The sequence below is a fragment of the Phocoena phocoena genome, chromosome 4 (assembly GCF_963924675.1).
Source record: "Phocoena phocoena chromosome 4, mPhoPho1.1, whole genome shotgun sequence".
NCBI classification, from domain to species: Eukaryota; Metazoa; Chordata; class Mammalia; order Artiodactyla; family Phocoenidae; genus Phocoena; species Phocoena phocoena.
In genome coordinates, this window is record NC_089222.1 from 16868216 (window position 1) to 16883111 (window position 14896).

Consider the following 14896-nt stretch of genomic DNA (forward strand, 5'->3'; position numbering starts at 1 on the left):
AACATACCACAAGCTTCTCCCCTGTGAGTCTCCAAGCCTGTAGCTCCCCCTGCCCAGAACACCTTCATTCTAAGGCCCCTGCTCTACAAACTTGCTCCCACCCTTCAAGATTCAGCTGGAGTTCACCTCCCCTACTCCTGATCCCTAATCCACTAGGGAACTGGCCTCTCTCACCTTTGTGATACCACCACATACCCGCCTTTGCCCTGCATTCCGATGCAGGCATCTGTCTGCACTTCTCCTCCATGGCACTATTGCAACTGGAATTATTAGCCAATCTCAACCACACAATTTGTGTGCCTTCTTGGTTACGTCTGTCTTCCACCGGGGAACGGCTTCTATTTGTTTTGTTCACCGCCACAAGCCTGGTGCCCGGCACTTGCCTGATGCCCGAGCCTGCGACAGGATGGGCAATTGGACACTCCCCGAGATGGACAGGGCCTGAATCGGACATAGCTTTCTCTCTGGTGCCCGCTTCTGTCTCAGGGCCAGACTCCAGGAGGTGCTCCGAGAACCCGAGTTAAGGAGGGATGGGAGGATACCTGAGCGCCCTGCAGCCACGGAACGATGGTTCCCTGGCGGCGGCGCTGCAGGGAGGCTGTGACCCCACAAGGCGGGCTGGGGTGACCGCCCTGCCCACGACACGTCGGAGAGCGTGGGGGAAGACATGTGTGCCTGCGGGCCCTCTCGGTGCTTCCTGGCACCCTTTTCTCTACCTTCCTCGTTCTTGAATGTGTTTACTGCACTTTCGTACTGAAAATACAGATAAACAGACTAAATGGCGCTTTATCGCGCGGCTGGGGAAGGAAATCTCAAGGACACGCCAGAGGCAGGCGCCGGCGGGCTGAGACCCCGGGCGGTCCCGGGGTGTCCAGGATGCGGGAGTGGGGTGGGCGAGAGGAGCCCGGAGGGCCCCAGGGCGCCGGGGCGGGGACGCTGAACTGCGGGAGGCGCGCGGGGCCGGGCTTCGGGGGGGCCCCCGGACGCGCTTGGTGGGGACGCAGAGCCGGTCTCCCTCGCGCCGCTCCAGCGGGCGGGGCGTGGTGCCCGGCGTCTCACCTCCGGGCCCGGCGCGGCGGGCGGCGCCCCCTGGTGGCCGCCTGCCCCTCGGCCTCGCTCCCATGGCGCCCGCGAGGCGCGGCTCTGCAGACCCCAGCGCCTGCCCCGCGCCGCCTTTCGGTGGAAACGAGAGAAAAGGGCCCCGGACCACAGTCCGCTGTGCCTCAGGTTCCTCATGGGAAACGGCAGGATAATTGCATCCCACTGGGCTTGTGGTGACGATTAAAGGTGCAAACGTATGTGAACCTCTTAGGACAGAGTGAGTGGGCGCTCAACACACCTGATCTATTGAAACGCTGGGCTGCAGGAGCCCTTCTGGAATCTCGGTGTGAATGGAGAGAAGGCTGGAGTGAAGGAGCCAGACGGGAATAGCGTGAAACCTGCCTCGGTCTTTCACAGTGGGGGACCCAAGGGAGAACTCACCCGAACCCGCTGCTTCCTCTTCCGTAAGCTGGTGGTAGTGAGGTGTAATGAGGGCTGAGGTTTAAACAAATGTTGGGCCCGGTCTGGGATCTCTGAGGTCACGTTTATGGAGCTGGTGTCTGTAGAAGGGGCTGCACGCTGATGGACCACAGATAAAGGAGAAGGGGGTAGCAACACACTGAAGGCCTGGATGGATGCCCCTTTAAATTACCTGCCCCGTTCTGCCCTGAGACTCAGACTTTCTGACTCCCAGCTCCAAGTCTGGGGTTCCAACAGGCTCAAGTAGGGAGAGAGAGGAGGTGGGAGGGGAAGAGAGGGGATAGAGCAGCTTCCACCCCACGCTGGGCTGGGGCAGCCTTGGAGCTCTGGCCAAGAGGGAGGACGCAAATGGGTGGTTCCTCCAAGCACAAGACGTGGGGGCTCCCTGGGAGCATGCCAGGTGTGCTGGGGGTACCGAGAGGACCACTCCCTGAAGGATGGCAGGGCCCACTCAGGAGCCCTTCCCCAGTGTAGACAGAGCCCTGGAGGGGACCTGAGATAGAAGGAGCTTCCTGGGATGGGTTGGCTGGGGCTCTGAGGCCCTCCTTCCAGGCCCAAGTGGGAAGAGATGGGCGCTGACTCAGCCAGGACCAGGGGGTCCCACCACTCCTGGCCGCCCTCAAAACCCTCCAGGAACCACTAAGCCCAGACACGACTGCCTCTCCAGAGATGACCCCTGCTCTCCTTCATGCACCCTGTGTCCAGTGAGTTCTCAGAACTCCCACAGGTTTTCCTGCTTCCTGATCTCCGCCTGGAATGTCTTTCCCTGCACCTTGGGGTCTCTTGAAATCTAGCCCATCCTGCAAGGATGGATCAAGCCCCTACTCTGATCTCTCAGCCGAATGAGCTCTCAGCACTTGTACCTAATTCTTGCTCCTAATTATGTGACCTTGGAGGTTAGGGATCATGTGTGTATCATCTTTTGTCCTCATCTACATCAGGTACTAAGTGAATAAAGGAAGGCACAAGTCACAACTGGGAGGGCCTTGTTTTCTCCATTTGTAGGGTAGAACTAGTCGTGCTGGCCTTTCAGGGCTGGTGGAAGCTCTGGGTGAGATTCCTGCACAGAGGATTGGCGCACCCCCTCTTCCTCCTCAGACCCCTTCTCTCTGGCTCCTCAGCCTCCCCGCTCCCTTGGCCATTTGCCCCAGAAAGTCTCTCCCATCTCAGGAGTACCCTTCCCCGACCCCACATCTCCCTCTGCCAATACTCCATCTGCTTCCTCTGAGCCAACCTTCCTGCCCACCTCCCCGTTCCTCGGCAAACTGCCTACGGGCTCAGCTTTGCCTGGAAATCATCTCCTCACCTTTGGGGACCCAGTACTGATGCTGCCTCCTTTGGAGAACTTCTTTTTGCTGGACCCCCTCCCCCAACACCTGATGCACTTGACTTAAGTGTCCCAGTGAGCACCTACCTCCATCCAGGTTCGCCCCAGTGGTGGAGGAGCCTAGCGCTTATCCATATCTGCTGTCTCTTCTGAGCTCACAAAAGGATTCTCTTTCCCCATCCCTGTGGCAGTTAGGCAGGGACACCGACTAGTTCTGGCCAAGGGGCTGGGAGCAGAGGTGAAGCATGTTACTTCTGGGCCAAAACGTTTACTTACCAGTGCAAGACCTTCGAGGACTGCCTGGCCCTGCCTCATCCATCATGGCAGCATGTTATGAAATGGAGGTACTGAGCCACCGCTTGGAGGCCACTGCCCTGAGAGTCATCCAGAGCCGCAGTAGACTGAGACGTAAACTCCTGTTGTGTCACATTGGTGAGGTTTGTTACCCAGCGCAGCCAAGCCTATCCTGACTGAGTTTCCAGTTAAAGGAGTTTTGTTAAATGAATGGATGGCTTTGTGAACTGTAAAGATCTGTGCACATTTTAGTTACTGTTATTGTCATCAAGCTGTAGCAGGTGCCTGGGATCAGGGACTTCAGCAAGCTGTGGTGACCCCTGTGTGGCACGGCAATGACACTGCAGGGGTGGGGTGGAGAGCGGAAGAGTGGGTGAGCGGGCAGGGTGTATCTTGGGAGAAAAACTTTCTCTCACTTATAATTTGCCAAGGGCTTGCCCACGACCTGTTTACATATTTAATCTCTGGTTAAAGGTTATAATGAATTCTGTGCTGTTGGCAGGAGATGGACATTTCTCCCAGCTATTTAGTTCTTGTGGTTGTAACAGATAGTATTTCTCTCTTGGATTCACAGAGTTTTTATTTTTGTTTTATTTTCTTTCTCTCTTCCTCGCTCTCTGTCTCTGTCTCTCTCACACACACGCACACACACACACACACACAGCCCCTGGGAATCTGTAATATAATATTTTAATATTAATTTGATAGTGACTGGATTCACCCCCAGATTAAATGTATCTCTTCATCTTTGAACACAGCTGGAGAAAATCACAACGTGGCTTTGTTTCCTAAGCGAGACTCTGCTAACCCGTCACCAGGTGGGCGTGTCTCCTTGAAGGTCTGTCTGTGTGCAGCTCTCTCAAGGCCTTTTCTCCTAAAAGCCTTTTCCTCTTTGTCCCTTTTCTCCGTGACTCTCCTTTAACTTCCGGTGCTATAGGGCTGACGCGGCCCTGGTTAACGAACAGTTGTAACGTTCATTACTTGAAAAGCAGGTGGGTAAGTGAAATATTACCTGGTTCTCTCCACCTCCGTTACCTACCTTGCTTGGCCCTCAGTAGATTGCCCCACCTCCATCCCATGGGCTAGTGAACTTCCGAGGGAACAGACTGACTCAGTAGGGGAGCTGGAGCAGACAGGGAGGTCTGGACGGCCTAGTTTGAGTCCAGATCCGGCCAGTTATTATTTGCATAAACTTGACTACACGGTCACTTCCTTGATTTCAGGTTCCTCATCTTTAAATGGAGCCTTAAGACCAGTCTGGCCTCCAACATGGGGCTATGGTAAGGATCACCCCAAAGGGCTGTGGGCCAAAGGATGATTTATGGAGATGTGGCATTTAATTCTCACTGCATTTTCCCTCTCCTGTGCCAAGAAGGCTCAAGGAAGGATGGGATAAAAAGGTTCCTGCATACCCTTCCTTTCCTGGCTTTTTCGTTCAGCCCCCGAGGGGCTGGGAGAGGGAGTGGAGCAGAGGGGTGGGCTTCCTAGGACTGGATGTGGGGATGGGGAGCATCATTGCGGGTACACAGGACCCTAGTCTTGGGATCTGGCCTCTTCAGGGTTTCCAGGCTCAGGGAAGAAGCAGGGCTTCTAGGAGGCCTCAGACTGGGAAGGGACCAAAGACCCACAGTGGCAGGGCCCAAGGACATGCAGATGGCTCTGAGAGCCAAACACAAGGCTGGTTGAGGTTGAATTTCTGGCCAGTCAGCAGCATGAGGGCCTGAAGTCAGATACAACCAATATGAAGAAATGACAGTGACACATTTTGCACTCTCAAGCTTGTAGAGGGAGAGTTCCACCCTTAGGACTGGTAGAACCCAATATAAATGTGGGCTCTTGCATTGTTTTCCATGTCTACTAGCCCCTGATTGGAGCCTTCTCCTCCTCCAGCCACCTTTGAGCTGACCACAGGCCCAGTGTGGGTCCGTGTCTCAGTGGTCTAAGCATAAGTGGACATCCTTGAGGCCCTGATGACCCACCACACAGGGTCTAGCAAGCTGCATCAGCCTCACACGAGGGGCCAGTTAAAAATGCCACTCCTGGGCCCCCTTCAGCCCCATATAAAGGGCCTCTGGGGCTGGGTGGAGAGGGTTGGGAATCTGCATTTTAACAACACACTCTATGAGAGTCCAACACTCAAGGAAGCTTGTTAAGCTTTGCACCAGAAGTGAAATGAAGGTGACACCATTATAGTCCCAGCTGGCAGGTTTGCTGTGGGCCAGTCGTACTGGCTGTGACCAAGTGATCGGTGATGATTACGATATTAGTTCTCTCTTGTGTCATGGATTTAGCTGTCCATGTCCAACCCCACTTCTGCATATAAACTCAAGGGCGGGGATCAGGGCTCCTGAGAGCCCAGCACTGTGGGGTCTTGACAGTCACCTGCAGAGATTCACTGAAGGGACATGAGGCATCTGCTGCTGCTCTGTACCAGGATGATGGGTTAGGGTGGCATCACCTCCCATCCCCATGGCCTTGGGCCCCCAAGGGTTGGGGCAGGGGCAGCTCCTCTGGCCAGAAGGTATAGGTCCTGTCTGCTCTCTAGCCAATATACATGACAGTACAAATTCATGACCAAATTATATCAACAGCAGAATTATAATATATTAATAGCAATATCATAATAGAAAAAAGGCTTGGGAGGGCAATCATCTTCCAGAATCTGAAGGTTGGCATTCATTCTTCATGAGCTCAGCTGAAGACAGTGCCTTCAGAATTTGGTTAAATGGCAGCGAGAAGGACCAGGGTTAGTTGCAGGGAATCATTTTCCAAGCAGGCCATTTAAGGGCCTGAGGTTGCATGGAGCCTCCCTTCCAGAGTGAGATCTGTGGAAATAGAGCTGGTGGCTTTGGAATCAGGCTGTCTGCGACAGTGGCTTTCACAAAGACTTCGGTCCCACGGCAGTGTGGCCGTTGACATTCCACCATATGAGGCCTTTCTGGAGGTGGCTTCTGGACGGGTCTTCCAAGGGCAGTGGCACTCAAGAGATCTGCATGTGACCACGACCAACGTCCAGCTGCTCCAGAGGACATGGCGAGTCAGCTCCCTGTTCGGTAAAGGCCAGGAGCGGGCTCAGTCCGATGGGGCGTGGACGGTCAAGGTCTTGTTGACAATCTCCGAGTTCTTGCTTGTGCAGCCCCAGCCCTGCCCAGTGAGCCCACTCTGGGAGGAGGCCTTAGTGTAGATGGAGGGCGGGGAAGCTCCGGGAGAACCACACGCCAGCACCGCCTTGCACAAGGTCGGTCTCCAATAAATAAAATACTTGTGGATGAAAGGCCTCCCTTGCTGGTTTCTGACTCTGAACCTGCACCCACAGCGAAGCGCCTCTCAGCCCAAGTCCAGAGAAGGCGCTCACCACTCTGGAGGTGGTGAGAAGAGGCTGAGAAAATGCTGATGCGTGTGTTCAGGGCCAGGAGAGTCAAGCTCTCGGGCCTCTACTTTGTGGGCTGCAGATGGCCGAGCAGCCTGGCAGCTTTTGACATTCCCTGGGCTTCATCACCTGTTTTGTGGACATCCCTGATGGCCTCCCTTTACTCCACGACACACGGGCTAAAGTCCAGACGAGGGAGCCCGTGTGAAGCCACCTCATCTGCGCCTGGGGAGGCTTGTGGGGGAGGGGTTCTTCCCACCACTCTGAGATGACGAGTCCTGTCCTCACACCGTGGAGTGGGGCCTGGGCATCACGGCTATCCACAGCCGGCCGCAGGTCTTCACTACAGCGTGGCATTCTTAGTTCGAGATATACCCCCAGAAAGACAGAGATAAACATGCACAGACCCGTGTACGGAAGGGCCTAGAGTTAACGTGACGGCATTTGGATGGCCCATCCTTGGGTGTCAGTCCCAGCTCTGGCGCCTGAGCGTGGGTAACTGAGAGGGGAACAGCTGGCCGTACTTCCCAACGGGGAAGCTTCCAAAGTGGCCTCTCGGGGCAGGAAGCAAGGATCTGAGGGGAAGGGAGCCAGCCCCCCCTGGGTTCTGTGCTGGTGCCGAACCCGGAGGCAGAGGGGTCTGCAGCCGGCCTCCTCCTCCCCCAGCCTGGTTCTGGCCAGGAAGAGCTCAGCCCTCCCTTCTTCCTCTGGGCAGATACCCAGAGGTCTCTCCGCCTGGGAAACCACCCACTACGGGGCTGGGGGCGCAGAGCTGCCTCAGTGAGCATCCCTACTGCGCAGGATGAGCCTGGGCCTCTGGGGGCCCCTCCCAAGGGGCCAGGGAAGACCCAGCCCTCCAGCTCTGTGCCCCCCCGGCCCGGTGCACAGCGGCCCCAAGGGACCCTGGGGTGCTCTGGGAGGCGGGGACAGGGAAGGCAAATGGTGGTGGGGTTTTCTCTCTTATTTAAGAAATGAAAAGGAGACGCCGTGTTAACGTTAGTAAATGTGGGCAGGTGCGGGGCAGGGTCCGCTCTCGAGAGCAGAGCAGCGGCCGAGGTCGCCTGTCAGATGAGGCTGGCGGCCTTCTCCTGCACGTTGTACTCCTTGTTTTTCTTCACCCGCCAGCTGATGTAGAGGAGCAGCAGCGTGCCCAGAGCCTTGTAGCCCACCTGCAGGCCCAGGTACCTGTGGGGCAGGAGACAGGCCCTGTGAGGGGTGTGGAGGCTCTGTGGGCAGCATCACAGTGGCCCGGGCCAGGTGTCCTCACCACTCAGGGCAGGATCCGGGCCCACCCAGGTGGGGCCACTCTCCTCATTCCTTTTAACCCCAGGACCACAGGCCTCGCAGGGAGTAGGCAGGGAGTAGATGTGGGACTCCCAGTCCACTGCTTCTCGTCCCTGCCCTGGCGACCCCTGGAGGGCCAGAGAAACACTGCAGACCCAGCCGCCTGGAGGGTCCTGCTGCCCAGCACAGCCAGGAGGGGGCACCTTCCCGTTGCCTCTTGGTCTGCCCCTCTCCAGGCCTTCTATGCCACTCCCACGCCGTTTCCAGATCCCGTCCTGCCCCCTGAAGCCCACTCTCCCTGCTGTTTCTGTCTGTGTGATGAGGCAGCAGGTGAGATGGCTGGAAGAGGTGCCAAACTCAGTGGTGCTGCAGCTGGGTGCCGCCTGCCCTTGGCCTCTGCCAGGAGCCGTGACGGGCCACCTCTTTCTGAGCAGTGGGAGGCTGGCCTGGCATCATCATCCCACAGCCACGGCCTCTCCCTTTGAAAAACCTCTTTCTGCTGTTGTTCCCGCCCCCCGAGGGTCAGTGGGGACCGCAGAAGGGGGGCCACAACAGAGCAGCCCCTGAGTCTTGGACGGCTCTCTATGGGCCCTGAAATGCTGGTCACCGGTGGCCCCGCTCCCTGCCCAAGGCAGCTCCCCTCCTGCCCTCTCCCTCGGAGGCCTGAGAGCCTCACAGTTGCCACCGGAGCAGATGACGGCCTCTGCTTGGGCCTGGGGCCTGGTACGGCGTGCGGGCCCTCACCTGTCTCGGAGAGCGTCGTTGTCGTAGTAGATGCAGGCCCCTCGCCTTCCAGAGCACTGCGCGCCCCAGCGGATGCAGGAGTAGTCGATGGTGAGGCCGTAGAGGGCTGGAGACGGCAGCCAGGCTGGCATCAGTGGGAAGAGAGTTCAGAGAGCTCAGGTCACGTGGAGCTGCCAGGAGAGGCACCCGGCAGGGTGGGGAGCGAGCCCCCCAGCGCCCCTGCACGGCTCACGGGCATGAGCACGGCTCTGCCCCACCCTGGGAACCACAGTGACTTTGGAAAGCAGAAGAGCTTTCCATGAAGCCTGAATTATTCTTTCACCAGAGGCTTAGAAGAGAAAAGGGGCCTGAGCCATCCTTCCAGGGCAGAGTGAGTCGCAGATGTCACCGTGGGCCTGCTCAGACAGATACCATAGTTCCCACACTTGGGATTGCTAGGCTCCACTGGGTGGCAGGAGGCTCTCAAGGACACCAACTCCTCGGGTCCTCACAGCAGCCCGGAGGTGGGTGGGTGTCCTCATTTTAACGGGGAGGAAGGTGGGCTTGGCTGGCTCACCTTTGCATAGGCAAGCAGGGTTAGGGCTGGACTTTGCACCCTAGTTTTTGGAGGTTCAGATCCCACATTCTTCCACTACACGAAGCTGCCCTGCTGGTTTAGACAACACCCCCAGCAGACCCCCAATACCCTGGCTGCTCAGAACCTCCCAGGCCCCCTGAACTTCCCCACAGCTGAGTGGCAAGAAGTGGTCCAGCAGGGGCCATGCCCTACGGCTGCTGAATACTCGGATGAGCCCCACATCCTTAGCTACAGATCCAGGCAGTCACTGGACCGGGGAAGGGCTTGGCCGGATCCACACCTGGGCCAGGCCACCCCATTCTCAGAACCACTCTGAACAGCCTCTCAGACTCTGTTTTGGGCCCTGTGGGAAGCTGCTTCTGGAGGAAAGAAAAAGGCAATCTTCTGCTTCTGGCTCTGCCCAGAGGTGGGAACCTTCAAGAACCAGCCTCTCTATTCAGACCTGCTGGCTCCCAAATCTCTAGGTGAACAGGGGATGGAAACTGGACACAAGGACTGACCTTCCTGAATGCTGTTCCCTGAATAGAAATAAAGTCCAGAAAAATTTTCAGCCAAGTCCCAGTGGGTAATTTGAAACTTGCCAAGTCCTTTTTTCTACCCAGGGTGGAATTGCCTTCTCAGGTGATGAATGGATCCTTCCAGCCTGGGTTTTCTATCTGTGGTGGCCACACTGAGTTATCTGAGCTCAAATGACAAAACAAAGGCAGCAGGTGCTTTGAGCCTCAGGAGAGGGGCTGTTTTCATGGTGGCTGGAAGAAGCAGGGCAGGGCTCTCCAGAGCCCATCCTGGCTGCTGTTGGGCCGGGCGGAATGTAAGGTTTCCTTCCCAGTGGAGGTTTCAGAGCAAGTTATAAATGATAAGTTATAAATGGAAAGGCACTGTGGTGACGACCATACCTCTGCCACCAGGGCAGGATAGATCTCAGTGTCCTGTGTCCTTTGTGCTTGTAATATAGGCCAGAGGAGCAGAGTCTGAAGGGGGGCTTCTGGGGCGAGAGGAGCAAGTGGCCAGAGACCGAGAAATCCCACTGAAAAAACGGATTCACTCCTCATCACCCCACACCTCCCCCAGGAGAGACATCACCCACACACCCCAGTGTGATCACGGAAGCTGCTACGGGGTGAAGTGCAGATCAGACTCCCAGATAATAATGCACCATGCGCTCTGCAGGATTTTCAGCGTTTAAGGTCAGAAAGCGCACCCTGATCACAGATGAAGTCCCTCCACTGCAGTCACTGTATTCCCGCTGCGGTGCATGCGCCCGGGTCCTCAACAAATCTGTCATTTTATCTGGTCCCTTTACTTAGTGTGAATCCGTCCTGGAATCAGTCCCTTTACTTGGTGTACCTTCACTGCAAGGGTCTCCATATTAGTGCCCTGTGTTTATCTAGTGCTTGGAGGTGTCCAGAAGGGACAGTCCAGCGTGAGCAGTCTGGGAAAGGACCTGCAGGGCAAGCTGGGTGTTCCCTGATGCCTGCAGGCAGCTCGTCCTCCTGTAGCCAGTCCTGATTGCTGTGCACAGTTCCCTTCCTCCTGGGTTCTGGGCTGCTTCAGGCAGGGTTGGTCGGCAGAGGGCCCCACTTTGCTAAATAGAGGTAGGAGGAGTGTATTTTGTCAAATGGAAAGGAAGCCAGGGCTGGGCTCCGCTGCCATTCTGGTTGGGACAGGAGCACGAGGTTTTGTTCCTACAGCGAATTCTTGGAGAGAGATGAAGAAATACTTGCCTTCAATGTTCTATTAGGCATTCTCAGCTGCGTCCACTTTTCCTTTTTCTTACATACTTTCATTTGGTGTTAATGCCATAGATGGAATGTTTCCTAACCTCGAGTGATGGGGAAACCGCCCACGTGGGATCTGGCATTTACTGTTGTGTTGATTGTGTACAGCTTCTCTTTACGACAGAGATGAGACGGGGCTCTCCCCGTCCCCACCCTGCACCCCACAGCCCTCTGATTCCCCGTCATCTGGGGCCACGAGGAGGGGGGTATCTCTGACACTTACCCAGCAGACGCATCAGCAAGAACTGTACTCCGATGGCAAATGACTTTTCCTCCTGGTTCACCACGCTGAAAAGGCACACAGGAAGTCAGCAGTGGGAGGGCTCAGGGCTGCGCCTTCCCCCCACCGGGGCAGCCTCAGCCTCAGGGCGCGTCGGAACCTGCCCTCACGTGGCCTGGCTGGGTTCCCCGGGGCCCCGAGCTCCCGTTGCTCCTCTCAATGGTTCTCAAAGCATGATCACTGGACCAGCAGCGTCAGTATCCCCTGGGAACTTATTTGCAAGGCAGATTCTCAGGCCTCGCCTCAGAAGAAGAGTCAGACACTCTGGGGATGGGGCCCAGCGATCTGTGTTGGAAGAAGCCCTCCAAGAGATTCTGTGCACACTCAGGTTTGAGAACCACTGGTCTCTGTGATTTTCTGGGCTGCCCAGAGCCCCCTTCAAGAAGCAAAGGGCAGAGCGTCTGGGAGCGGAGAGGATACTGAAGGCTGTGTTTATGGCCGCAGGTCTGAACAGCTCCTGTGGTGTTTACAGCAATAGAAGACAGCCCTGATACTAAGTGTAATTAGGGCCCCTGGGCTGTCGGCTCCTGTGTGCAGCTAAAAGAACCCTCTACTCGGGGCCGCTTCGTGGGCATGCGACCTGTGTGGCCTCACAGGGCCCCACCCTCAGAAAGGTCCCGTGTTTGCTTTAGTGCTCTGCTGTGGCTGGCTTGAAATGCTTAATACTTTTCAAACCAGGAGCCTTGCATTTCCATTTTGCACTGGGTCCTGAAAGTTATGCAGCCAGTCGTGCTCCCACCCTTCTTCTCTAAAGAGGAGAAAAGTGCTTGGCTGAGGAAGGAGGTTCAGAGAGAGAGGAGGCAGGCTGTCTGGAGGAGGTACCGCCAGGCCCTGTCATCCCGGCTGGGCGTGGAGCAGAGCGAGGACACGCCCTTCCATGAGGTGGGGGGCCAGGGGCGGGCCAGCTGGGGCACCAGGCTCCCCTGTGCCCTGAGTGCACACACTCCTGAGCGGGAGCTGGCTGGGGGAAAGCATTCGGGGGCTGAGGGGCCAGCAAGGGAGGAAACTCAGAAGTAATCCCCAGGTCTCTGCACACGTTTTGTTTTACCTCCATAGTTCTGCTAGCAAACTGGAAAGAGACCTTCTTTCAGCTTCTCAGAATACCCACTGGGGTGAAGCAGCAGGGAGGCACCCACTGGGATCCCCCAAGTGGGAAGTGCCTCAAATCTCAATCTCATGGACACTCCCTTAATTGCCCATAGATGCCTTCAGTGGTCCAATCCATAGTAGAAGCTTCTGTGTCTTGGTCCTTATCCCTGGGCAGACTCCTCTGGATTCTCAGCTAAATGGGACTTGGGAACCCCAGTTTGGCTTCTGATAGAGATTTTGAGTTCCTTGTACTCTCTGCCCCTTCAGCCCCGAATTAACGCTGGCTCTCTGACCTCTCTTTCCTGATACATTTTCGGCAAACCTTCACTCCCAGCCTGTATTTCCATGCCTGGCTGGAGGCCACGACTGATACAAATAAGGTTTGGGTCACCTACAATGCCATCGTTAAGCCTCCCCTTCTCCATACTACACAGCATCCATTCTTTCATCTTTCCCAGTGGGATTTATCTTTAAATCATTTTGGGATACTGGGGCCTCTTCTCCAATTTCACTCCAGCCCCTGACCAGAGATTTTCTAGAAAAGCCCACCCTGTGGTTGAAATGGTGCTTTGCCCCCACTACTTCCCCATCCCGGGGGCTTGACAGCCCTCTGGGAGGTGATCTAACAGGGATGCCCTTCTCTGCTGCTCAGGGACTTCCTTATCCTATTTCCTCTCCTCGTCATGGCCACCCACACACCTTTCTCAGGATCACTGGGTCCACCATGGTCCATCTGACTTGGGGTGCAAGAAGGGAAGCCCACTCAGGGGCCTTGGGTGAAAGCACGGGTACTTGGAATGCACGGATGGGGAGCAGTGGAGGAGAGGGTGGTGCTGGGAGGCAAGGTGCTCCCAGCGTCCCTACACAGTCTTGCGGAGTATGCTAAGAATGCAAGATCCTGACTGTTCGCTTCGTGGGCCATTTCCCGGGGTTGTGGCTGCAACGAGCATCCTTGAGGCATGAGGTAAAATCTTCTAGACCAGCAGCAGGCTTGGTCTATATAAGCAGTGGCTCTCCCAAGCTCAGTGTTCCTTAGCTGTGACCGCCCTACACCCGCTGCAGGTGAAACATACACCTGAGCCCCTCCACGTCACCCAGTAGGACTTGGGGGGCATGGACAAATGATGCAGCAGAGGTTCACACTGCTTGCTGTGCTGGGAGCAGCAAAGTCCTTTGGCTTTGACCCGGGAGTCTCCCGGCCTCTGCCAGCATCCTTGTGCAACAGTAACAGAAACAGGAGCTTGGTAGTTTGCAAGCTAACTTGTAAATAAGGTAAAATCCCAGACCCTTCCTCATCTCCTAGTCTTCTGGGGAAACTAGGTCATTGCCACCTAGCTAGCTGATAATAGTAACAGCAATAACAATAATTTGGTTAATAGTGATAATTAATCAATATGCAGAGCACCTTGTATTTACAAAGCAATTTACCATATAACCCTGACACCAATCCTTCGAGGTCAATATCATTAACCCCCTTTCATCCGCGAGGAAACTGAGACTCGGTGAGGTGGGCAACACCCAAGGACTTTCAGCCAGTACATGGCAGAAGTGGGCCTTTGACCCTGGCCCTGGGCTTCCAGATCCTGTGTTTTTCCCTCTCTGCTTGCCAGACGGATGAGGACACGAGGGAGGCAGACAGGGGGTGAATTATGCCCACTTGGTTGAAACCTTATTTTCTCCTTCGCCGAGGATGAGGTGAAGGGAGGTCACTCCCTGTCCACACCTCAGGGGCACCTCAGTGCTGTTGTAACAGGATACCTCTGTCCTCCCCTCCCACCTGGCCAGCCGCTCCCTTCTGACCTGGCTCCTAGCACATTGCGCTTTTCTCATTTCCATCCTTTCTGTGGCCCTCATTCTGTCTCTGGAACTTTCCTCATTTTCCTTCCCCGATTTTATGTATCCAACTGAATTCTCCTCCACCCTCTCAGTTCTTTTAGGACTTGAAGATAAATGAATCTACAGGCGTGCAATCAGGCAGCCTGGCTTGGTCATGTGGCTCAGCCGTCAGGCTCTGCCCTCCCTGTGCGGGATGGAGGCACAGGGACCCCGTGAGACACGGAGTGAGGCTGCAGCGAGGGACTCCCAACAAGCCCGGCACAGAAGCCCCCGCCACTGGCGCACCAGCATTATCTCCCTGTATCACCCCAAGAACGTCCAAGGACACTGAGGGGCACGAAAGGCAGGAGAGCTGAGAAGGGGGCAGCTGGGCACGAAGTGAGGGAAGCGTGGGGAAGGAGAGGCACACTCACCGCAGCACCATCATGTAGAGAGGGTTGTGGGAGATGCAGGCTATGAGCGCCACAAAGGAGATGAGGAAGATGGCCGGGAGCAGGAAGTGGGCGCAGGGGATGGGGCACGGGCCCGTCTTTGCTGAAGCGGATCCTCCTCTCACGCAGCTGCAGTTCGAGTAGGTCTTGGAAGGAGAGGGAGGGGAACGGGGGAAACCTGCTGTCATTATTTCGATTCCACATACTTTTAAACGCCTGCTCCAGCTCTCGCTCCTCTGCCCTCCCTGGGGAGCTGGTGATGCTGGATGCAGAGGTTGGACGGGAGACCAGGTGGGGGTTTCAGGTGCCCCATGGATCCTGCCTCTGACCACTATTTGGGCAACAGAAACCATCTTCACCAAAAC

General features: G+C 56.0%; 1 protein-coding gene across 1 annotated transcript in view; it reads right to left on the minus strand.

The window, feature by feature from the left end:
* Nucleotides 1-7458: 7458 nt before the first annotated feature.
* The window catches only part of SLCO2A1 (solute carrier organic anion transporter family member 2A1), a 76230-nt gene continuing 68792 nt past the window's right edge, over nucleotides 7459-14896 (minus strand). The window contains exons 11-14 of the mRNA XM_065876214.1: nucleotides 14514-14677; nucleotides 11119-11183; nucleotides 8541-8664; nucleotides 7459-7697 (exon numbers count right to left, since the gene is read on the minus strand). Coding sequence (XP_065732286.1) covers nucleotides 7577-7697; nucleotides 8541-8664; nucleotides 11119-11183; nucleotides 14514-14677 — 474 coding nt within the window. The 3' untranslated portion in view covers nucleotides 7459-7576. The remainder of the gene's footprint in view (nucleotides 7698-8540; nucleotides 8665-11118; nucleotides 11184-14513; nucleotides 14678-14896) is intronic.